The sequence below is a fragment of the Fringilla coelebs genome, assembly GCF_963513975.1.
Source record: "Fringilla coelebs genome assembly, chromosome: Z".
Lineage (NCBI taxonomy): Eukaryota > Metazoa > Chordata > Aves > Passeriformes > Fringillidae > Fringilla > Fringilla coelebs.
Window position 1 is genome coordinate 28,299,643 of NC_140031.1, and position 23,300 is coordinate 28,322,942.

At 35.2% G+C, this 23,300-nt stretch overlaps 1 protein-coding gene across 3 annotated transcripts in view; it reads left to right on the plus strand.

Moving 5' to 3' along the window:
- Positions 1–23,300, plus strand: part of RIC1 (RIC1 homolog, RAB6A GEF complex partner 1) — a 47,070-nt gene that overhangs the window by 18,275 nt on the left and 5,495 nt on the right. For 2 of the 3 annotated variants that reach the window (XM_084225952.1, XM_084225954.1), the window contains exons 4-23: positions 5,800–5,907; positions 6,982–7,124; positions 7,363–7,499; positions 8,466–8,557; positions 9,632–9,720; positions 10,560–10,704; positions 11,176–11,224; positions 12,356–12,508; positions 12,798–13,001; positions 14,443–14,481; positions 14,732–14,842; positions 15,407–15,496; positions 16,108–16,268; positions 17,268–17,406; positions 18,463–18,579; positions 19,365–20,093; positions 20,412–20,570; positions 20,681–20,814; positions 21,800–22,086; positions 22,899–23,093. In XM_084225952.1, coding sequence (XP_084082078.1) covers positions 5,800–5,907; positions 6,982–7,124; positions 7,363–7,499; positions 8,466–8,557; positions 9,632–9,720; positions 10,560–10,704; positions 11,176–11,224; positions 12,356–12,508; positions 12,798–13,001; positions 14,443–14,481; positions 14,732–14,842; positions 15,407–15,496; positions 16,108–16,268; positions 17,268–17,406; positions 18,463–18,579; positions 19,365–20,093; positions 20,412–20,570; positions 20,681–20,814; positions 21,800–22,086; positions 22,899–23,093 — 3,281 coding nt within the window. The remainder of the gene's footprint in view (positions 1–5,799; positions 5,908–6,981; positions 7,125–7,362; positions 7,500–8,465; positions 8,558–9,631; positions 9,721–10,559; positions 10,705–11,175; positions 11,225–12,355; positions 12,509–12,797; positions 13,002–14,442; positions 14,482–14,731; positions 14,843–15,406; positions 15,497–16,107; positions 16,269–17,267; positions 17,407–18,462; positions 18,580–19,364; positions 20,094–20,411; positions 20,571–20,680; positions 20,815–21,799; positions 22,087–22,898; positions 23,094–23,300) is intronic. The other variant, XM_084225953.1, reaches the window with a different exon arrangement.

Consider the following 23,300-nt stretch of genomic DNA (forward strand, 5'->3'; position numbering starts at 1 on the left):
CCAATTGTAATGGTCTTTATATTCTGAAATTCGGTGTTTTAATGGAAGTACTAAAATCCAAAATTAACATTTGTGGCTGGAGCACACAAATATGTTGAAGCTTGTATTTGTAACTGAGGACATAGCTCTTACGAAATTAAGAATATGTTAAATACTTTAAGAAGGTTTAGTCTTAAACACTATTTTATACCTTTAGAGATTTAATCTATATAAAATCTACTCATGTAGGTATGGTAAGAGTTAGTCAACTAACCTGTTCAATATTATGCATATTATATGTAAAAACCTGTTACTAGACTTAGGTGATAAAATAAATGTTCATGCCATAAGTGCAACATGTGAATATTTATATATAAAAAGGGAAACTTTTCATTTTTATTGCTGGAATCCATTGGTATTTTTTGTCATACTGTAATATTTTAGGAATGTAGTTTTTCTGTCAAAGAAAATGTTTCTGGCACTGTTGATATTTGGCTAGGAATTGCCAGTCTGTTCTTGGAGTGAACTGTCATTCATGCTTAGTGAAAACTTACAGTATCCTCCTTAATTTGTGAGATTAAAAACAGGGGAAAGAAAGCAGTAATTGTATGGTGTTTCGTTTTTTAAAATTAAGCCAGAGTACCCAGCAGTTTCATTCCAGCTCTTGGATGCTTTGCTCCAGTTCAGAGCAGATTTGGAAGAGAATCAGTATTGGCCATTAGCCCACATTCTGGGATATTTTCCTACAGTGAGCAGAAGTACAAAGTCCTGCTTCAGTTAGTTCAGTCTGGTTTTACCACCCAATTCCTAAAGTAAATACAAGACAAAACATGAAAAATAATGTACGTAAGGTAAGATTGTAGCATTTTAAAATACAATTTATCTCTTCCTGTGATTGATTAAGAAAAGTGACCATGCATAGAAGCAAATTTGCAGTTTTGTAAGCTGTGGCAAGGTATAGTAGTAATTTTTTGAGGAGTTTCCAAAGGAATTTTTATAACTATTATTATGTTTAAAGAGGTAAAGAGGTAAGTAACACCATCAGAGTGAGGGCTTCTCTCTACTGATTTGGTTGTTGTTTCTGTTTAGAGGTTTGCCAGGGAGAGTAACTGAAGTTTTTTCACTTGAAGAGCATGTGTGACTTAGTGCTGGGAATATTTTTGCCTTTCAAAAAAGACAAAAATCTAAAAACTTTTCAGGACTAATTAACTAAATGTGGTAATTGGAGAGTCTTTTGAGTCAGGTTTCTTCATAACCTCAAGTGAAGCCTGCATTTGGGGAGTGATAAGAATGTTGTGTAAACTTAGAATGAGACTTCAATGGTGTAGATTATTAAATCTCTGAAAGTGCTTTAAAAATTAGTTGTTATCTAGCCAGTATGAATTTGTGAGGAAACTAGTTCATATGATGGTTTTCAAACCTGTATTGTTGCTTATATACCTGGTTACTCTATTCATGTCTTAATCTTTCTGGCATTTTGTAAAGCTATCACCTTTCCAATAGCCTGATGGTTTATAGGTGCCATAAATTACCTCATCAGTGGACATTTTCTTCCTGATTCAATGACTGAAGATTAGTATGTACAAAGGTTTTGAACTTCAAACTCTGCAAGGGTAATCAATGAGGTGTACGGTTAATTAACTTACTAGGTAATTTTTGCTCAGCAATAAGCTTCTGCTGAACTTTACAATTGTGGTTTTCCCTGTAAGATTTTAGCATTAGTTGGAAAATGTATTTTTAAAACTAGATTAGCTGAAAAACTTCTATTAACCATTATCGCACTTGCAAATTCTTGATGGTGGTTCAAGAGGTTTAAACCTCTGAATTTACGGGAAATACAGGTTGGATATCAGGAAAAAGTTTTTTACAGAAAGAGTGATAAAGTACTGGAATGGTCTGCCTGGGGAGGTGGTGGAGTCACCATTCCTGGATGTGCTTAAAAAGACTGGTTGTGGCATTTGGTGCTATGGTTTAGTTGAGGTACTAGGGCATGGTTTGGACTCAATGGTCTTAAAGGTTTCCTCAAACCCAGTAATTCTGTGGTTCTGTAACTGTTGTCAAGAAATCTTTGCAACTGAAGTACTTATTTAGTAAACAATTTAGCTTTTTTATAAACAATTTAGCTAGCTGTTTCTTTTCTCAAACTGCAGAAATGTGCTACTACCTAATTGTGTAGTAAATGCTGTACTAAGAACTACCTTTCTAAGCACATATTCTTCATAATTGTTACCATAAACTCACTTTAATTTTGTTGGGGCAGCTATTGCCAATCTGTATGAATACATCTCTGCATCCAGTCAGATGTATTTAATCCTCAGCTGGTGACTGCCTGCAGTGTGTGGTAGAGAGATGCAGGTTTAAGGAGTGAAAGGATGCTAGATGCATGAAAACCAAATCTCACAGATGTTGATGCAGGCTCTTTGAATCAGGTGTAAAAAAATGAAGTTCTCAGCTTTTCAATGTAAACATTAACTGAAGTGTTCACATGAACCATTGTAAAATGGTTAGTAAACATTCTGTAATTGTGCTAATGCAACGATAATCACTGGTGTCAGGTTTTTTTCCTTCTTGCCTTCAAGGAGAACAACTTATTGGTGATATAAATAGTTTTAGAAACGCTGCCCTGCTTTTGTCATATAAATATTGCCATTAATAGCTGAAGCATCATGATTTTTAATCTTCTTCTTGTCCCTTCCCTCCCATGCCAAGTACTACTGAAGAAGTAATTTTATCAGGAACAACTAAGAAGATCATAGCCCAAAAGTAGTATAAAAATATTTTACCTTATTTGTATCAAACAATTGTTCTAGAAATAACTTTTAAGTGTCTGCAGTCTTTCTTATTTTTTTCAATGAAATGTCTCCATTACTTCTCATTACTTGCATGGTTTAGCTAGTGAGAATGGATTCAACTGCCTTGTTTTTTGTTTGGTTGATTTTTTAAGTAATATATTGTTTACCATTAGCCACAGTATTTTTGAAGTACTTTATTTTCTGACTCTGAGAGCATTTCTGAATTTTTCTAGACTATTATCCAGCAATAACTGCCAACTATATTACTGTGATTACCCCAAATAGTACAGTGGAAACTTAAATATTAATTTAATGCTAATTCTGTCTCCAAACTAGAATTCTTCATTACTAAGCAGAAAACAGTGGACATTATTTTTGAAAACTTAGAACAGACTTAAATATAGTATATGTTGTATACCTTAATTGCAATTATAAAGAAACCCTTAAGTACACGCTTTCAGATTCTGCTATAATTAACTTCTTAAGTATTTTTTAGATGCCTTTGGTAGCAGTGACAAATTCATCCGTGTATTATGTTGTATGACTTAACTGTTGTGCAGTTAGTGGAGGCCGTAAATGCAGTACTGTGCACCTAGAAAAATTAGCTGGCTGGTGTCCTGTTTCCTCCCTGCACTTCCCACCATTTCAGATAACAAAAGAAATTCTTCCTACCATTTGAAGAGTCTATCTGACTCTGCTTTTGGATGGTGCTGCCTCTTTCTTGAATTTAGGATGCTTTTAAGTTTGGTGTGGTGGGGCTTTTAAAAACAGCATCCCTAATCTTTCCATATTTCAGTTTTTCTTGAGTTGCAGATTTTCCTCTGTTCTGAGTTTTAAGAGATTTATTCACAGGTACATTAACAGATGCCATGCAAATAGCAATGATTATATTTGATTTGACATGCAGCTGGAATGTGTTTGTCTCAATTCTTGTGCAAAAGTGAGTTACTTAAAGTTTGGCTGCAGCTATAGCAGATGCTGATGTGGCAACCCAGACCAAACATTCTTTCCTGCTTCAGTCATCTGTGTGCATTCTTCGTTCAAAGGTCAAAGGAACTCAGCCAGTAAGGCTGACTCATGCAGATGTGGGCTATATGAACAGAGTGTACTTTTGGTAGCACCTCCTTTGCACCCATACTAGGGCTTTCTTTTTGAATTCATGAATTAGACAAAATCACAGGCAATGAGTTGAAATAGTGGCATTTTTGGAGTTTCAGTCAAAGTGACGTACCTCAGCTCTGTGTGGATTGGCCTCTTGCAAGAGGGATAAAAGAAGCCTTTTTGGGACAGAAATGATAGTGCCCCAGTGGAAAAGATAAGGTGCCATTGATGGTGACCAGTTCACTAAAACTAGCTTGTGAAACTGAAAATATTCAAATATTCTTGCAAGCTATTTTTTTATCAAAGGTGTTGAAAGGAAAAAAAGCTAGCCTAGGTGGAGACTTGAAATTTTTCTTCCTGCAAAACATGTCTTTTAAACCATGTTGTTGTTACTATTCTGGCTTTGTAGCTTGCCCTGTGCAGAAACATTTAGTTTACATTTGGTTATGTACTTAGGTCAGTTAAAACAGACATGTTTTGTTGTGTCTCATACCTATGTAACAGTAAAATTTCTGAATTACTCAACCCTTTCATCTCAGTTTTATTCACTTGCTTGCACAATTCAGTTGTACCACTGATTGTTGATAAACCAGAGTAATTTCATCTAGTTTGGGAGTGTTCTCTCAGGAACTGTATGTCCACACTATCTCCACTGTCTGGGGATTTATACATTTTAAAAAACACCACAACAACCCCACCAAGCTAGTATTATTAGAAAAAGAAATTACTGGTTTTTTCAGGGTTCCTGTCAGTCCATGATAGCTAGCTTACATGAAGGGCTAGGTCTTTCCTAAGACAGCCACCTTTTACAATTAATTTTTTTTCTAAAAGCAAACCAAACATTCTCATAATTTAAATTTATACAAGTTGCAGATCTTTTGGTGGTAGATTTACTAATCTTAAAATAATTTTTTTCTCATTTTTCGATGTAATTCTTCACAGCCACCATAGTTTTGTTCTGGAAAAATGATACTACTTCCATCTACTAAATCCAGATTGACAAAAGTTACCTTGGTCTTACCTTAGCTGGCATATATCTTTGTCCTTACTATGCAAGGAAAGGTATAGTGCCCATCAAAGAATAACAGATATGAGTATGGCATTACTATAAAATAGTATGAATTAAGGAACTTGATACCTACTGAGATAAAACAGGAAAGAGATTGATGTATCCTTGTTCTGTCAAACTTCTCTAAAGCTCTAAATCTGCTTTGGTTTCTGCCATGTCTTAGGCAGTTGTATTTGCTACTCTGATGTAAATTAAAATAAATGTTCTGTCAGTTAAAATACAGGTAAAGATTACATGAATCTGTACTTATCTATTGTTTCTGACTATTGAAGTTACTACAAATTCTAAGTTGTCTGCAATGCCTGTTGCATTCATAGTTTGCTTTGCTTACTAGCATAATGCTCATTAGGTAAACAAACTGGATGTTACAATACTTACAACTGTAGGTCAGTTTTTATTAAAAAAAAGTTTAAAAAGCCCATGGCACATCTGATAACTCAAATAAATAAGGAATACTTTCATCATGCTGTATAGTAATATATAATGATGTGACATAATCAATGGAATGTGAAATTTAAAATGAGGAATCTAAAAATAAGAAGCTTTCTACATCTAGAAGTTGATATTTGGTTATGGTCTATTTAAAGGGACGGAATCAGTGTTCAGTCATCTCTTCTTAGTAGGTCTTAGGTTAAAAACTAGTTAATTTGCTTCAGGGAACATATATACACATACACATATAAACATACACATATATATATATGTATGTGTGTGTATGTATATATGTATATATATATAAACACACACATATAAACATACACATATATGTATATGGGGGAGAAAGGAATGTAAGTCAGTAACTCTTGTGTCTTTTGAAGGACAACCTGTTTTAATTCAAATATTTCTTTTGTATTTTAGAGGAAGCCCTCATCTGAAGGGAACCCCACATTATAAGGAAGAACAATGTGCTCCTTCATTAAATCTAGAAATGAAAAAAGTGCTGGACTTGCAAGCCTCTATCACAAGGTATGCTCATTAATTGAATCTTGAGAATTTTTCCATATGTTTCAATACTTTTTAAAAAGTGAAGGGAAGACTGGATGAAGAAAAGGCTTCTAGTAAGTTTTTAGGCTTATTAATAGTAAGGACTAGTATTAGTAAGCTACTATTAGCAACTAGTAAGTCTGAGGAGGTTAAAAAGGAAATTGCTGTATAAGAATTCTTTCTGTGCTTGACTATACTGATATTTTCGGCATATAGAAGTATGTAGTATGCTCAGTATTACTGTGTATTGCTATAAATGAGTTTGTCCTTCAGCTCCAAGTGTGTATTAAGGATTCCATGGAGGTGTTGATCATTAGAGCAAAACTATATGCAGCATTTTAGCATTTTTCCAGATGCCTTCAGAAGTCCATGTTTGTCCTTTTTCTTTACCACTTGCTTTTTTGTGGTGATGGCCTGTCCTATAAAGAAATTTTGAACCTGCTTAATAAGTATGCATGAAAAGTTGGTGAAACTTCATAGCATTGGAGGAGGTGGAAAAATAACAAAGTGAAGTTTGGGAAGAGGCTCCTTAGGACAAAATGGATGTTGGAAGACATGCAGTATATACTGGAAAAAACTTTGAATGCAAGTAGATTAACAGTAGTTGTCAGGATTTTGGGAATGTTTAAGGAAGGATTTAGAAGGAGTCTAATTTCTCCTTCATCATTTTGTTCCAACCACAGATTAAAATGTAATCTGAATTATTTACAGCCTAGGCAGTATTGTTAATTTTCTGGCATAGATGAATAATTGATTGTTGGCAGCAATGTCTTATGGTTAGTCAAAAGTATTGGAAAGATCTTCAGCAGTTAGTATCCCAGTTAAGCAATTACTCTAACAGTACAGACCTGTTCATGAACAGTGATTGCTGGAGAGAAGTTGAGGTGTATACCATATTTTGTCAGCGTGGTACATGTTTGTAACTCACGTATAACTTTACAATGCAGTTGCTGGTACAAGAGGCAGTAATACAGTGTTTATGACATTAGTTGATACTTCTGTGACATTGATTTGAGATGAAGTTTTTTTTAGGGATTAACAAATATCTTTAATTAGTTTGCAGTCCATGTTAGAAGATCTACTTGTGGCTACTGCTGATGGATTTCTCCATCTCATTCACTGGGATGGTATGACCAATGGGAGGAAGGCCATCAACCTATGTACAGTTCCGTTTTCTGTAGATCTGCAGTCTTCTCGAGGTAGGTCTTAGGGATTCTGTTGCTTACAATAGTTACCTGTTGGTGACATACCATCTAATATAAAATATTCTCTCTGTTCTTACGCAGAGATGGGAAAATTCTGCCATTTCTAAATGGGAATGAAATAGCCTGTTTAAATTAGGTTTTCTCTTTGAAGTAATAAGTAAACATCTGAAATGTCTGTTCAATTGCAATATTTCTGTGTTCACATATTTTTAAATTGCTCATACTTTCTCAGCAGGTTCACTTTTGGGATTTGAAGATGTTTACATCAGAGATATGGAATACTGTGCCACTCTTGATGGCTTTGCTGTTGTTTTTAATGATGGCAGAGTTGGCTTCATTACACCGATGTCAAGTAGATTCACTGCTGAGGTGTGTTTCCTTTAGCATTTCTACCATGCACAATAAATGTGTTTTCCTTGGTTTCTGCATTTCAGTTGGCTTTCTACTTTAAATTCTGTTCAACTACAAAGAAACTAAAATTTAATATCTGCTTAAGAGATGACATAAGAACAAGACTGCATTTTGTAGCATAATTTGAGCTAGATTTTAATAGGGTTGGTACCACTGGGAGGCCATAATTGATAATAAATTTAACTTTCATTTATTCATTGAAATTGTCATTATAGACCATGTCTTATTGTGTCAGACCAACAGACTTCCTGTTAGAAGTTACAAGTGGGATGACAGGAAGTGGTTTCTCCTATGGCTAACTATCATAAGTACTATGTCTAGGATTTAGTTCTTGTCAAGTCTATCTCTTTCTCATAGTGACAAGCATACTTAAGAATTTCTTTTACAGGAATCTTTTCCAAGTTAGGTGTTTTTTTACATGTAATTCAGCCTAAAAACTATTACATTTTTTTGTTAAATATCTGTGTTTTAATTATAGAATACTGAAAAGAATGCATTGATGTCAGATTCCTTCACCCACTTAAAATACCTGTGATCTCAGCTGTTGCAGGTGGAAACTTTCTTTCCTGTTTTTCTTTCTCTCTTCATTCTTAGTACCATCTACCTTTTTTTTTTTCCCCAGGCAGTGTTAGGGACTTTTTTTGTCTTACAGGTATTGATTTATTTTGTTATTAAGAGATCTTATAAACAGTTTTCTTACATACTGATATCTTTCTGTAATTTATATGAAGAAGAATAAAACCAGTTTTGTATTTACTGGATTTTATTTGTTTGAGCCATGTCAATTGATCTTGACATTAACGAAATTTTGAGATCATGAAGGTCAACTGACAGATGCGTAGTATGGTGGACATGGATAGAATCTGACTGTTATTAATAAAAGCACTATTTAACAAAACATCTTCTGACTTTCTTTCTCTGCAGCAGCTCCATGGTGTTTGGGCACAAGATGTAGTTGATGGAACTTGTGTGGCAGTGAATAACAAATACAGGCTAATGGCGTTTGGATGTGCCAAGTAAGTTCTTTAAGGCTGGTTCAGAGCAGGGGGAGATTGTTTCATTATAAAGCTGAATTAGTAGTTACTTCTTACTAAGCTGGGTTGCAAGAACTGTAAAGATGAAAATAATCAGTCTGCCTGGAGATTGCATAATGTGCTGTCAAGAAGGCAGGAGAGAGGTGGGAAGAAATGATTGCTTACTTGAAGTGCAGTTGAAATTTATGTTTGCTGTTCAGGTCTGGGAAAAAAAAATTAAAAGGTGGGTGGGTCAGTAGCAAGGATTGGAAAGTGCTGCAATTCCAGCTAATCTCAAAGCAGGATTACAAAGTCAGTTTTAAGTAGTTAATCATAGTAATATTGGACAAGAATCAGCACTTCACACTCAACTGAGAAAATGCTCAATGCAGTCATGATTTGGTCAAGAAAAATGTTGCCTGTTTGAGTAACTGTGAATATTTGTAAATTAAATGTTGCAGAAGTGCTTTTAGTTGTGATATTTTGCATACTGCTCCTTCAAGTCCCTCCTGTATAATACTGCTTAAGCTGGCCTTAGAGTGCAACTTTTTGTTTTCTTTGATTGTGTTTTACTTGGGTTTTGTTTTAGAACATTTTAAATAATCTGGTTTATTTTTCATCTGTCCTCTTAAGAACTAGTATTCTTGTTTTTAGTAACTATACAGGGTGTTGGTGTTTCCTCTGAAGCAGGAATAGTTACTTTAATTTACTGATCATGGTATGCCTTAGTACATCTCTGATGAAACTTTGTCACTGAGTAAATACTGCCTTCCCTCATGGATTGTCTGGCAGTTGGAAGCCATAAATGTATGTGGACTGTATGTACATGTATTTTAAGAGAATGAAGTAGTTTCAGTGTATTGATTATTCTAGGGCTGGTGTTTTGGGTCCTCTTATGCCTTCTGGAAAGCATCTTAGAAATTTGCTTCATAAAGTTCTTTGACTATTACTTGATGCAACATGTCTGTTCCAGATAAATTTGTTACTAGTGAGAGAAATAGCATCTTTTCTTAGCCACTTGAAACTGATAAGAAATCCAAATGGTCTGTAATCTAAAGCATGTGTCATGTCTTCCAGTGGCTCTGTGCAAGTTTATACAATAGATACCACCACTGGCGCCATGCAGTTTTCTCATAAATTGGAACTGACACCAAAACAATATCCCGGTGAGCTACTTTTATTTCTGGAATTTTCCAGCTGCTTTTAGGGTATACTGTATTTTTTAGCATTGGCTAGTTAACCTCTGTTTATTTGTTCGCATAATCACTGATGTGAATATTATTTACTCCTGTCTGTTTGTAGTAATTAACTGTTGTGTCTTTGCACTTTTAGCTGCTTGCTTTTTAATTAACTTTTAAATATGTTTTGTATGTGAGGGTTTGGGTGGGTGGTTTGTGTTTTTCGTGGGGTTTTTAAACTAATTCTTAGTCTTGAAATTAATTTTCAATTACCTCAGGAAATTAGAGATTATTGCCAAAACTGATAATTAGTATAATGGAACTGTGAATTAATTTGAAGCAACTTACATACAGGGTACAGAAAGAATACTGAGTAATGCAGCATCCTTCCTGCACTGCAGTGTATTTTTTCATGTAGTATTCTATGCTTGAGAGTAAGGAACATACAAAGTGGGTAAATTGCATCCTCAGCTGAAAATAGGTGTGTCTGTTGGTTTTCAGTTAAAAAACAAATCCATAAATAAGTTTTACAGTTGTGTTAAGTGCCTCTATTGTCCGAAAAATTATTTTATTAGAATTGTGTTTCTGTTGTTGTCTTATAGCAGTGTACTTCTGGCATGTTTTCCTGTATTCTTAATTTCTTATGAAACCAAGCATGCGTTGGAAAGAAAAAACTTTCTGTTTGCTACTTATTCAGTTTGATAAATACATCAGTTAATTGAAAAATCAGATATTTTCTTCCATATATTTTTATTTATACTTTTACAGTGAAACCAGTTGAAGGACTTTCACTGTTTTCTCTTACTTTGTTGTCTACTTTTAAACAGATATTTGGAATAAAACAGGACCCGTTAAACTAATCAGATGGTCACCTGATAGCTGTGTTGTGATGGTGACCTGGGAATCTGGAGGTTTGTCCTTATGGAGTGTTTTTGGTGCTCAGCTTATCTGTACTTTAGGAGGTGATTTTGCGTGAGTATTTTTAATGACATTGTAAAGAGTTCATTGGAAGTGTTTGTTTTTGTAGTTGAAAGCATCTAATTAGAAATTAATTCACTGAATTAGCTTTTTAAAAATCTCTTTCCTTTATTATTTCTTAGATATTGAGATATCTTGGCAAATATTTAGGAGGGGATCATTTAAATATAAAGAAAAATGTATTATTTTTATTTTGTAACGGTGGTTTTGTCTGTAAAAGAAAATTACCCTAGAAGAAAGCTTGAGCAAGCAAATATTAAAATTCCCTCAGTGCCTGTATTTCATATAGTTTATGCTAGACATCTGACAGTTGCATTGCCTTTTTTGTAGTGTCATAGATCAAACATGCTGTACCATTTGAGATGAGGTTCAATGTAGAACCATATGAAAATACAAAGATAGGAATTTAATTTATTATTCTGATGAAGTTTTGCAAACTCAAACTTGTTCTGTTCTGTTGTCAAGGTATCAATCTGATGGTGCCAAAAAGGACCCTCTAAAAATCCGTTCCATGGTAAATATGAATGTAAAAATACTGTAATAGGATGACTCTTAATGTTTTAAATTGTTTTTAGTATAACAGATTTTCAGAAAATCGAACTCTCTTTCTTTTGCCTAATTAGTTTTCATAGTAAAATGCCTTTACTGCCATGTTTTATTGAAGGACAAAAGGTCAGCTGATGATTTTTTTTCATGAAGTATGCATGGCATGCCTTTTCTTGCCTTTGCTTTTAATATTAAAAATGAACATTTTGTTGTTTTTTCGTAATTTTACTTTTTTATCTATATTTCTATATTTCAAAGCTATATTTCAAAGTGCAGTGAGACACAGATCAACATTAATTGTAAACTCCCTTATTTCTCTAAAATTACTAGCTGGCCTTTGACACTTAAAGTAACTTTACTCAGATTATGAATTCTGGAGACACTTAACTGCTATTTTTTTAAAAAACAAAACTAGTTAACATTAAATCAAATGCTGCTAGTCTGTAAAATCAATAAATAAATAGAATAACTTAGAGTAAATTTTAAATTAGAACAAATTTCAAACACGTTCTACAAGACCTCATACAAATGAATGATGATGAATTTTGTGACAATTTGGTTTATTCATCATGACATAGTTGCTATGAAGATTGACAACTGTAAACAGGCATCCCAAGTGGAGGTACGTATATGCAATGACAGGACCTTTTAAATGTACCTCTTAAAAAATTTCAAAAATTGAAATTCTGATATAATTGAATTTGATGAGCAGCAGCCAGTGAAATTTTGGAAATCAGAACTGTTTCATACCTGGCTCTCTGGAATTTTTGTTTGTTGCCCTAAACTGCAACTAAACAGTCTTCATTTCTTATGTGGGTGTCTTTGCACAGTTACACTTCATTTAATCATTATTTTTTTCTTACATAAGACAGGAAATAATTCAAGCTAGATTCTTACTGTACCAAGTGAATTTTAGTGTTTGATTCCTATAATTATACGGTTTAGAACAACAAAATGTGTGGATTTATTCCAGGCTCATGTATATTGTAAGATCAGTTACAATAAGTTTCTGTAGTTCTTATTTTATGAGAATATATAGTGTTACATTTATCTATATATGGGGCTCGGGATTTTACTATTGTTGTTCTTTTACCTTCAGACCTGGGGATCAGAAGGGTATCATCTCTGGGTTATTGATGGGAATTCTTCTTCAAACATGAAACCTGAAAGAAATGCAGATAATGAAGCTCAACAGTTTGGTATTCTGCAGTTTCAGTTCATCAAGAGTGCACTCACTGTTAATCCTTGTATGGTAAGTTTTATTTGTTGATAAATATATCCTTGTTTAGATCATACTTCCAGTTTTAGGTGACCTTTGAGTTGTTCTCTCAGATTTTAAGTCTGTTCTGCAGCCATAAGTGTTGTCTTTCTTTTTTGTCATAGACCTTTAAAATGGTACTGTGAAAATATTGCTATGCAATATTGCATATTGTTTACTTAAAATCTCTTAATATATTGATCATGTTTTCCTTTGTCTTCTGTATGTGGAGTTCAAAGTTGCTTTTTTTCTTTTGTTTTGTTTTGGTTTCGTTTTAATATAGAGTAACCAGGAGCAAGTCCTCCTTCAAGGAGAAGATCGCTTATATTTGAACTGTGGAGATGCAGCACAGACTCAGAGTCCCAGAAATACTTTGGCACACTCTGAACATAATCACACCAGGGAAAGAGGCCCATTTTCAGATGGCAGTTTAGATTCTCAGGGTTTAAGCACTTTACTAGGACACCGGCATTGGCATGTTGTACAGGTAATTGATTCTGGTTGCCCATATGTGCTTCGTGCTTGCAAGAGTTTGTAGGAGTAGAATATACAGCTGATCTCCTCACTCTCTGCCAGAACTTTTTCCTCTGGTATGAGACATTGCCTTTTTATTGTCTCTGGGGATTTGCCATGGTACAGCTTTTTCTCATTGACAAAAGGTAAAGCAGGGTTGGTCCTATCAGCCTTATGGCTATGAATGAGTTTGCCTCCTAGCCAATAAACACAGTCTTAAAGCTCTTATGACTTTAGGAAAGAGTAGTTAATTACTTTCCTGGGCTTTGAAAGAGAGAATATGTGCAACACGAAAGAAATAATTTAGGTGTTTGTTTTGTTATTTATGCAAAATGCTTTAAAACATGTTCAGCTGATGCATATAGTTGTCAGACTCCAGCTGTATTTTCAAACATAAAAAATGGTGCCTGTTTAAGCATGTAACTAAAATTTCAGAATATCAGGCTTTAAAAGCAGAAATTGTGTCCAGGGTAGTGTATGGGACTTCCTGTTTTTCCTGAAATATAAGTAAAAAGATAAATGTCTTTTAATCTGTAATTTTAATGTGTATTCTTTGATGCTTGAACTGGTGACACTTTTTAGATAGAGATTTCTGAAAGATCCCATCAGTATTTTGTTCTTCACATGGCATTTTAATTAGTAGTATTAAAAAGTATTTGATTCTAGGCATGTCAGGCAGGTTCTAGATAGTGTTGAATTTCCACTTTAGCTGGCCAAGTACCTCTTCTGTCTTCTAAAACTAGTGTAGGAAGGAGATATCTTTGTTCTGTGGTAAAAGTAGAGCTGAAACAATTAGAATTACTGCGCAGAGCAACAGAGCCGTGAAAAAGGACAGTGCCTGGGTCTCAAGAGTACCTACCTTCCTTGTGTCAGATCAGAGAATGGAATTCTAAGCTGGTTTTGTATCATCCCATGTGATGTGAAGAATACAGTATTGAGATTTGTTCTGACATATTCCAGAAGAGTTTTCTCATAAGAAGGCTTTTGGATATGCTGGTGGATATTTGTGACGGGATTAGAAATTTCATCCCTAAACTGAAAGTCCTGTCTGAAGACTGTATTTATCAAAACCTTTATGTTCCTTTGAAAGACCCTCTTATAGAGGGAGATAGCAGGGAGGAGAGATGAGCAAATTGTGACTATTAATCTGTAATGTAGTATTAGTTAGTGTATGTTGTTAATGCATTTTGATATTTTGTGTATTCAAAACAGGGTAACATTTAGGCATCAGTAACTTTTGGTGTGTGGGCGTAATTGTATTTAAAAACAAATTTCCAACATTAAATACCTTTATGATGGTGTTTTGAAAAAAAACCACTGATGTTGTCCAAATTCCTAAGGATCTTACAATTAATCAGTACTTTAATGGTAGTTGGTATAGTCATGTGGTTTTGGTTTTCTCTCTTTTTTTTTAGATTCATAGTACATATCTAGAGAGCAACTGGCCTATAAGGGTGAGTTATTTTAAAACCATGTTCATGCTTATTTAAAAATATTGGAGGGTTGTCCTTAGGATTAGCTGAACTCTGAAAAAGAAATCATTAATTTACATTATAGAGAAAACTGTGTTAGTAAAGTATGAAACATGAAGATACTTTACATGTTTTGAGTCTGATATTATTGCCTATATTTGGATACATATATATATGTAGTTTAAATAAGTTCCCTTCTGGGGTTCTGGTAGTTTTTATTTCTTTTTTACAGTTTTCAGCTATTGACAAGCTTGGACAGAATGTAGCTGTTGTTGGCAAGTTTGGTTTTGCACATTATTCTTTACTCACCAAAAAATGGAAGCTGTTTGGAAACATTACCCAGGTGAGAGGTTGTGGAATTTTGTGGTGCACAGGGAAGATTTTATTTGTTGGGATGTCAGACTTGGAGAAAATTAAAGAGTATGGTTTTCAAGTAAACAGCTTATTGACATACTTGGGATTAAGGTTGCTGGTTATACCTGTGTTTCTCATAAAGTGTCTGAAACACAGATCTTATGGTTTTGACATATCAATTTGTGTCTGAATATTAGCAGAGTATCCCAATTTTGCGTGCATATAGTCAGACACTTAATTCCCTTTGTTTTATCTGAGAGTTCATGTGATGTAGCTTTGATGTAAAGCTTGTAAATTCTGGCTAGAAACACATTTGAGAGAGCCCAGGGATGCCAGTGGCATAAAGAGCTGTAGAACTGTATTTTGTAGGATGAGGTTTGTCCTTCACATACAACTCTTTAGTACTTTGGTTATTTTAAACATTAAAGACTTCTTATACATAGTCTTACCACTATGCATAAAGCTTATAGAGATCATATAATGTAAATGTCTGTGTGTATAAGTTTATTAAAATACTTACCTATATGTCATCTGCTTGCTTTTTTCTTTTCAGGAGCAAACTATGATGGTAACAGGTGGCTTAGCATGGTGGAATGACTTCATTGTTCTTGCATGTTATAATTTAAATGATCACCAGGAAGAGGTGAGTTACTTTTCTTCAAAGTAAATATATAATGAATAGAATATGTGATCTGTATGACAGCATTATAAGCATGAAATTTATTGTGATACTGTAAACATGTTTATACACTATAAACTTTGGTGGCTTTTGGTTATATTCAGAGTTTATATATTGATATGCAAGTAATTATCTGCAGAAAATTTTTGTTGTTATTAAAAACTGTTTACTGCTGACTACAGTGAATCTACTCATTGTTCTGAAGACTTTGTGACATTTTTGCATGTTAGCATGAAGTGTGTTCTGAGATACTGGCTTACAATGTTTTGGGACAATTTTGCAAGCTTTTAAACTATATGGGCAGAGGAGATTTACTTACTCTTTCCTTTTTAAAACTGGTGAATAAAATTCCTTCCTTATGATTGTTGCTCAGTACATCAGATTTGGCTGTACTGTGCTTCAGCAATAATAATAAAATGCAATGGATAAAATACCTGATGAAACAAAAACTCAGTAGCATGTCTTGGTAGAAATTCTTGACAGCCATTCCATAATAAAGAAAATGACCAGAAGTGAGTTACTATTACCTTGTTGGTAAACAGAACATGTATTCAAGCTTCTCCTTTTCCTTGCAGCTGAGAATCTACCTGCGAACGTCTAACCTTGACAACGCGTTTGCTCACATCACCAAAGTGCAAGCGAACACGTTACTACTGAGTGTCTTCCGGGACATTGTGATATTGTTCAGAGCAGATTGTTCCATTTGCCTTTACAGTATTGAGAGAAGGTCTGAGGGGTGAGTGTCACTATTTGAATGCTTTTGCAGTAAGGTACCTGTAGATGTGGTCTCAATCTGAGTAAATTCCTACAATAATACAAAGGTATTTAATAGCTGGTGGAATCAGATTTTTAAAATACACAGTGGTGTTATCTCTATGCACAAGTTCATGAGTGTTTTCATTTGCACACATGCTGATAGGCATGTGCAAGGTAGAGGTAGGTAATGGCTGATGTATACACATTTCCAGCTGTCTGAGCAAACATGTTCCTAAATTATAGGAACTTGAAAACTGAATATGAATAGGACAAAAAGGGACTAAAAGACACCCACATATTTGAATATCTTCAAATAAAAACGTGTTTCTAACATTAGAAGCACTAATTAGTGAAGGGAAGGTGGCAGCAGGCTTGCAAAGATGAAGAGAGAAAAGGTTTGGTCTTCGTGTGGAGTTGAGGAATTGTTTTAGTACAGAAGAAGTAGCAATGTAAAATGTACCAGGTGCTTTCAAAAGACAATTAAGATTAGTGAATCTAAGGAAGAGATAAAGATTCAGAGATTTAGGGGTGGGGTCAAGTGCCTATGTAGATGATTTTTCTTACAGTTATGGTATCTTCTTTTTAGCAAGAAGGGACCTTTTTGTGGTAGAAAAACCCAAGTTGTTGATGAACTTCAGAGAAAAATATTTTCAATGCTTTTTAAAAAAGCTCCCAACAGAATCCAAACCTGGAAGCTGTCTTATTAAGGGTCAATAGAGTCATATTCTGAAGTATCTGGTATTGTCTTCTACCCACGCATAGCTGTATTTCACTAAGTATCAAGATCAGTAGCCCAGTTTAGGTTTGTTTGGTAACTTTATATAGACTACTGATTCCTGATTAAAGGAAATTCATTTGTTCCATAGAGTAAATTGTTTGCTAAGGGTAAGTTGCTTATTTTCATTAGGTTTACTCCAATGTAGTTATTTCATGTTAAGTACTGTTTTAAAATTTCTAAATGTAGTCATTTTCCTTTCAGTCTTAATCCTACTGCCAGTATCCAAATTCTTCAAGAAGTGTCCATGTCTCGGTACATTCCTCATCCTTTTCTTGTAGTGTCTGTTACATTGACATCAGTGAGAACAGAGACTGGCATCACCTTGAAGATGCCTCAGCAGGTAACAGTCTCGAAATTTGATAGAAATGGTGCCTGAATTTGTTAGCTTACTCCTTAAAGGTTACCTGGCTGATAAATCAGTCGTGAATCAGTGACTCTTCTATGTAGTAATATCTAGAACATGTTTTTTTTCTGATGTTCATTGTATAGACTTTTTATGTGGGAATTGGGCGTGAGGGGGTGGATAGAAAAGTAAGAATTTAGATTTTATTTCATACCTTCTCTTCTTAACATGCAAAATTTGAGATCAAGTCTTAGTGAACAAATTAAACTTAACTCTGTCAAGGGTATGTTGCTCTATCATGTATTAACAGTCAAAACCCAGTGCAATCCATGGCGTTAGGAATTACCTTTCATGCAACAACATGCCCATTACTCAAAGAATAAATAGAAGAAATTAAAAGATGGCATATGACCCTATAAGGCACTCTTTGTCAATTCTGCAGCAGCCAAAAAATGACTTAAGATGTGAAGGTCCCTGTCTTAACTTCAGAATTTTGTCAGGGCACTGAAAGCATGTGCAAAGAGAACTTGGATTTTTGTTGTAAATAAAAACAGAGTTGGCTTAACTGAGCAGAATACTTTGCTTTCTTGACACACCTTACAAAAACAATTTTTCTCTAACTGAAGCTAAATAAAGGCTCAGGATGCTGTATAAGTGTGGCTCAGCTCTTTTTGGCTCAGCTCTTGGGTTTCATACCATTGTTAGTCTTTGCAGTCAGATACTGGCAATCATACTGTGATGATACTGATAAGAGTACAGAGCTTTATTTTTCTTAGAATACTGGTGGGTTGCCCATTTTAAGACACATGGTTGGAAAAAGTCCATATTAAACACATGGAATGAGTTTGGTGAATAAGAAACCTTCCAGTATTTACTCTGCAGAAGAACTGGTTCTTGATATTTCTGAGTCCTTCTATATTGAATTCAGCTGTTAGTCATCTCTGTAAAGTGGAACATTTAATTTACGTTTTTTCTGAGTTTTTAATGTGGTTATGAGTAAAATTATAATTCAAAAAGCTTAAATAATTTGAATAATATTCTTTCTATCCTTAGGCTTATGAAGCTGAAAGTATTATGCTTAACTTAGCAGGACAACTTATCATGTTGCAAAGGGATCGATCTGGACCCCAGATACGAGATAAAGATAATAATCCTAATCAAAGAAAGCATGTGAGTAAATATATGTGGAGTATTGCATATGGCTTCAAAGATGTCAGTGATGGAAGAAGCTGTGCAAGACAGTGGTCCAGACATAAAGAAAATAAGACTATAAGCAAGACAGTATTTATGCTTAAAGACGGAATTGTTGGCCGGAAGTATATTAGCATTTGCTTGTGTTCACTAGTTATATTGAAATGAAATAGACAAGCTTTAAAAGTAAAGATACTGCCCAAAATTTCATATGCAACAATAACAGAAAATCTCTTAGTCTGTCCAGAAATGTTTTGTGTGTTTATGGAACATTATCATTTTCTGTGGAGTACATTTCCAAAGTTCTTGGTAATAACAACAATAGAAATCAATTACTGAACTTTCAATTCTTCTGAGCTGATGAAAACCAATTCTATGTGAAACAAGCACATTGGTAGAGTGAAATTTGGAAAATTCAGAAAAAGATTTGTCAGTTCTAGGTTGGACCTGGGGGCTAACTGAAGAAGCAGAGAGCAAGTTTTTATTTTTCACCTTTATTCTTATCTCTGTGCTTCCTGACAAAGTGTTAAGGAGGTTAAAAAAAGAAAAAAATGTCTTGAGTTAATATAAGTATTAAGTGGTCTTTTGTTGCATGCTAGGATGCAGATAAGAGAGAAGCAGATTTGTTTTTTCTTTGTTAGAAGAATAACATGTTTGAAGACAGTACTTAGGTGAAAACTAGAGTTCTTGTGAATAGGGTAAAAATAAAAGGAATCACGGATACTGATTTTTTAAAAAATTTATTTATTTTTCATTTTAAATAGCTGCCTTTTTGTGCTCCAGTTGTCCTAGCCCAGTCTGTTGAAAATGTATGGACTACTTGCAGGATTAACAAACAGAAACGCCACTTACTGGAGGCTCTGTGGCTCAGCTGTGGTGGGGCAGGTATGAAAGTCTGGCTTCCCCTGTTTCCCAGAGATCATCGAAAACCGCATTCCTTTCTGTCAAGACGGATCATGCTGCCTTTCCACATCAACATATACCCATTGGCTGTTTTGTTTGAAGATGCCTTGGTTCTTGGTGCTGTTAATGACACTGTGCTCTATGACTGTTTATACACTCAAACCAGTGCTAGAGAACACTTAGAGGTTCTCTTTCCTTTCTCCATTGTTGAGAGAACCTCTCAGATCTACCTCCATCACATTTTACGCCAGCTCTTGGTTAGGAACCTCGGTGAACAAGCCTTGCTTTTGGCCCACTCCTGTGCCACATTACCATACTTTCCTCATGTACTAGAACTGATGCTTCATGAAGTGCTGGAAGAAGAAGCTACCTCGCGGGAACCCATTCCCGACCCTCTCCTTCCCACTGTGGCGAAGTTCATTACAGAATTCCCCCTCTTCCTGCAGACAGTTGTTCATTGTGCTAGGAAGACAGAATATGCCCTGTGGAATTACCTTTTTGCTGCTGTTGGAAACCCGAAGGACTTATTTGAAGAGTGCTTAATGGCCCAAGACTTGGACACAGCTGCCTCGTACCTTATTATCCTACAGGTAACAGCACCAGATATATTGCAAGAGTACTGATATTTACTAATATTGCAGTATTTTAAAAATAATGTAGTATCAAAGTTGTGCATGTTAACAGATCTTTAACAGTTTTCTGTTGATATTATGTCCAGTTATGAAGGATGGTAAGATCATGCATTGTAAATAGTTAGTTTACTGCTGTAAATGGGGAAATTATAGCATGAAATTTATTGTTTATAATCTTTGATATACTCAAATGTGAAGTAGGGTGGCTTGACTTAATAGAACTTTTGACGCTCTATAGTAAAAGTAAATCACTTAATTATGCTTTGTTGCTTGCAGAATATGGAAGTTCCAGCAGTTAGCAGACAACACGCTACTCTCCTGTTCAATACTGCCTTAGAGCAGGGGAAGTGGGATCTCTGTCGTCATATGATTAGATTTCTTAAAGCCATTGGCTCTGGAGAAACAGAAACACCCCCAGCTACGCCAACAACTCAGGTTTGTGTTGAGAAAAGTAAACACTGTGCATCAAGCCTTGTATGATTAATTTTCATGTTATCTATCATGTTTGGTCCTTTCAGTGCATGTTTTGGTTTTCTTGCTTTTAGGAACCTAGTTCAAGTGGTGGTTTTGAATTCTTCAGGCATCGCAGCATTAGTTTATCCCAATCAGCAGAGAATCTCCATAGCAAATTTAATCTGACAAAAACACTGAGTATGCCCTCTGGCCCATCTGGAAAAAGGTAATGTCCTCTCCTTCCCCACTTTATTAGGCAGAGGACTAACTTTCGTACCAATTTAAGTTATAGAAATAAATTATAAGATACATCTGTCATAATCTCCTTCTACATCTTTTGCATTTATAATTTCACAACTTTTCTACTCTTTGTGTCTCATAACATTTTTGGGAAAATATATTCTTACACATGTAAATATAGGTATGTGTGTTTGTATGTATGCGCAGGCATGCCTACATACGTATTGCTGACCAAAAGGCTCTGAAACCACTGGATGTGGTACACATTACATGTGCAGTAATTTAAGTAGCTAGTGAGACCACATGCTTCATATTTAAAGGACCTGTTTTGCTGAAAAATACATTTTGAACAGCTCCCAGTTCACAGCGTCACAGTGTACTGCTCTGCTACTGTGCACATCTTGATCTGGCGCTGTGTTTCCAAGCTACAAATAGAACCTTTTATGCCTTGGGGTTCAAAAGCTGCTGTATACCGACTTGAAATTGTTAGGTATTACGGTTCAGAAGTAAGATTGAACTGAAATTCCTTATTATCTTTGCTTTGGCGTTTTCCCCCATCCTGATTTCTAAAACCATCCTCGTATAAATTCTGAATTAGTAATTTTTAATAGAGAGTACTGTCTTAAAGGTTTGGATAGGAAGGGATCTAGACCAATGCTTGACTATTTGTCTTAACTTTGCAATGTCATCTGCCTTTCATCTCCTACTTAACTTTTTTCTGCATTGCTAATAGTTTAATGCCCTATAAAAACTGCTGCTTTTTTTAAACTTAAATCCTTTATTTCACCTACCTGTTGAGGCAGTGGGATCTTTTAAAGAATATAAACAGCAAGGAATTAGGGAAGCTGCTTTTGCTGTTATATCGAAAGCTCCCCTTTTACTACTCTGCTGACTTGATGTTCTGCAGTTGTGGCCTTTGTGACTCAGCTTTATCAGTGTTCACTTGGCTGTTCTGTGCCTTGTGTGTGTAGGTGGAGTAAAGACAGTGACTGTGCTGAGAACATGTACATTGACATGATGCTCTGGCGGCATGCTCGGCGTCTGCTGGAGGAAATCAAGCTGAAAGACCTTGGCTGCTTTGCTGCACAGCTGGGCTTTGAGCTGATCGGCTGGTTGTGCAAGGAGCGAGCCAGAGCTGCCCGTGTGGAGGATTTTGTGTGTGCTTTGAAAAAGCTACACAAGGATTTCCTCTGGCCATTTCCAGTTATACCAGCTTCATCCATTAATTCACCTTTCAAGAATGGAAAGTACAAGACAGGTACAGTAGCATCTGAGTTTGATAGATTTCAAACTCAGATTTCCCTCCTGCAATGCTACATCTGTGAATCTCATTTTGTTCTGCCTCTGTTTAGCCAAGATAAGAACAGGCTGAGGCTTGCCACCTGCACAGCTTTCTCACACAGAGTGTATTTTTTGAAGAGATTCTGTTTAGCATAGACAGTATCTCTTTTGTGATTACCATTTCTGTTGAAATCTCCTGCTTTCCCAGGTGTACTGAATTGGACATTAGTGTAGATGTTGAACTCAACATGGAAATTGCTTCAGCGTAAATTCTGCTGCAGAAAATTACTAAAATCAATATTCTTTTGTAGTCTCTAGATGAGCTTTTGATTAACTTTTTAAAAATTAAATACTAACGTTCCTAATGTTTGAAATTGACTTTGTTAGATGGTAAGAATTTTGAATACTTCTAAACCTCCTTTATGTTACTGATCTCTCAGTTCACTACCTTATCTCCTTACAGCAAAGTTGACATTTGCTACCTTATCTCCATATGGCAACATTGACATTGCTGCCAAGTCTTCCTGTTTTTAGTAACAGCATCACTATTTACTTCTGTTGACGCTAACACTTTATTACATCATATTTCTTTTATTCCAGTGCTCTCATAAAAAGCTGGTCAGAAATTCCTGAAATGCCTAAATTTGCTGCATTCCCTTGAACTTCATTGGTCCCCTGCATATTGACTTAGATGCAAGTTTTAGCTTCCTGAAATGCCTGGAGAGAACTGTCTAAATTTCCTTCTGGATACTTACATGATTTTTCTATGGTGTATTTTGATTTTTTTAGCTGTGGGGGAACAACTACTAAAATCTCAGTCTACAGACACCTTTGTAAACATGGAAATGGACACAGGGATTTCAAACACACCTCGCAGTCGAAGCTGGCTTGGTACTATCAGCTCTTCTCAGAGAGAGATTGATACTGTTTCATCACATGGACCACATATGCAAGATGCATTCCTTTCTCCTTTACTAAGTAAAGGTTAGTCACTCTTCCTTCTGTGTGCTCATTGGAAGAATGTGAAGTGTGTGCTTATATTTTGATATTTGTGTGTCACTGCTGTATTGTCGCTTTTCTACTGATAAGAAAAATTCAAGAAAAAAAGGAAGGACTTACTGAAAAGTGAACTGAATTTTTTACAACAGAAAGGTAATGCCCATGTTGTACATCTCTAAGTACATGAAGTTG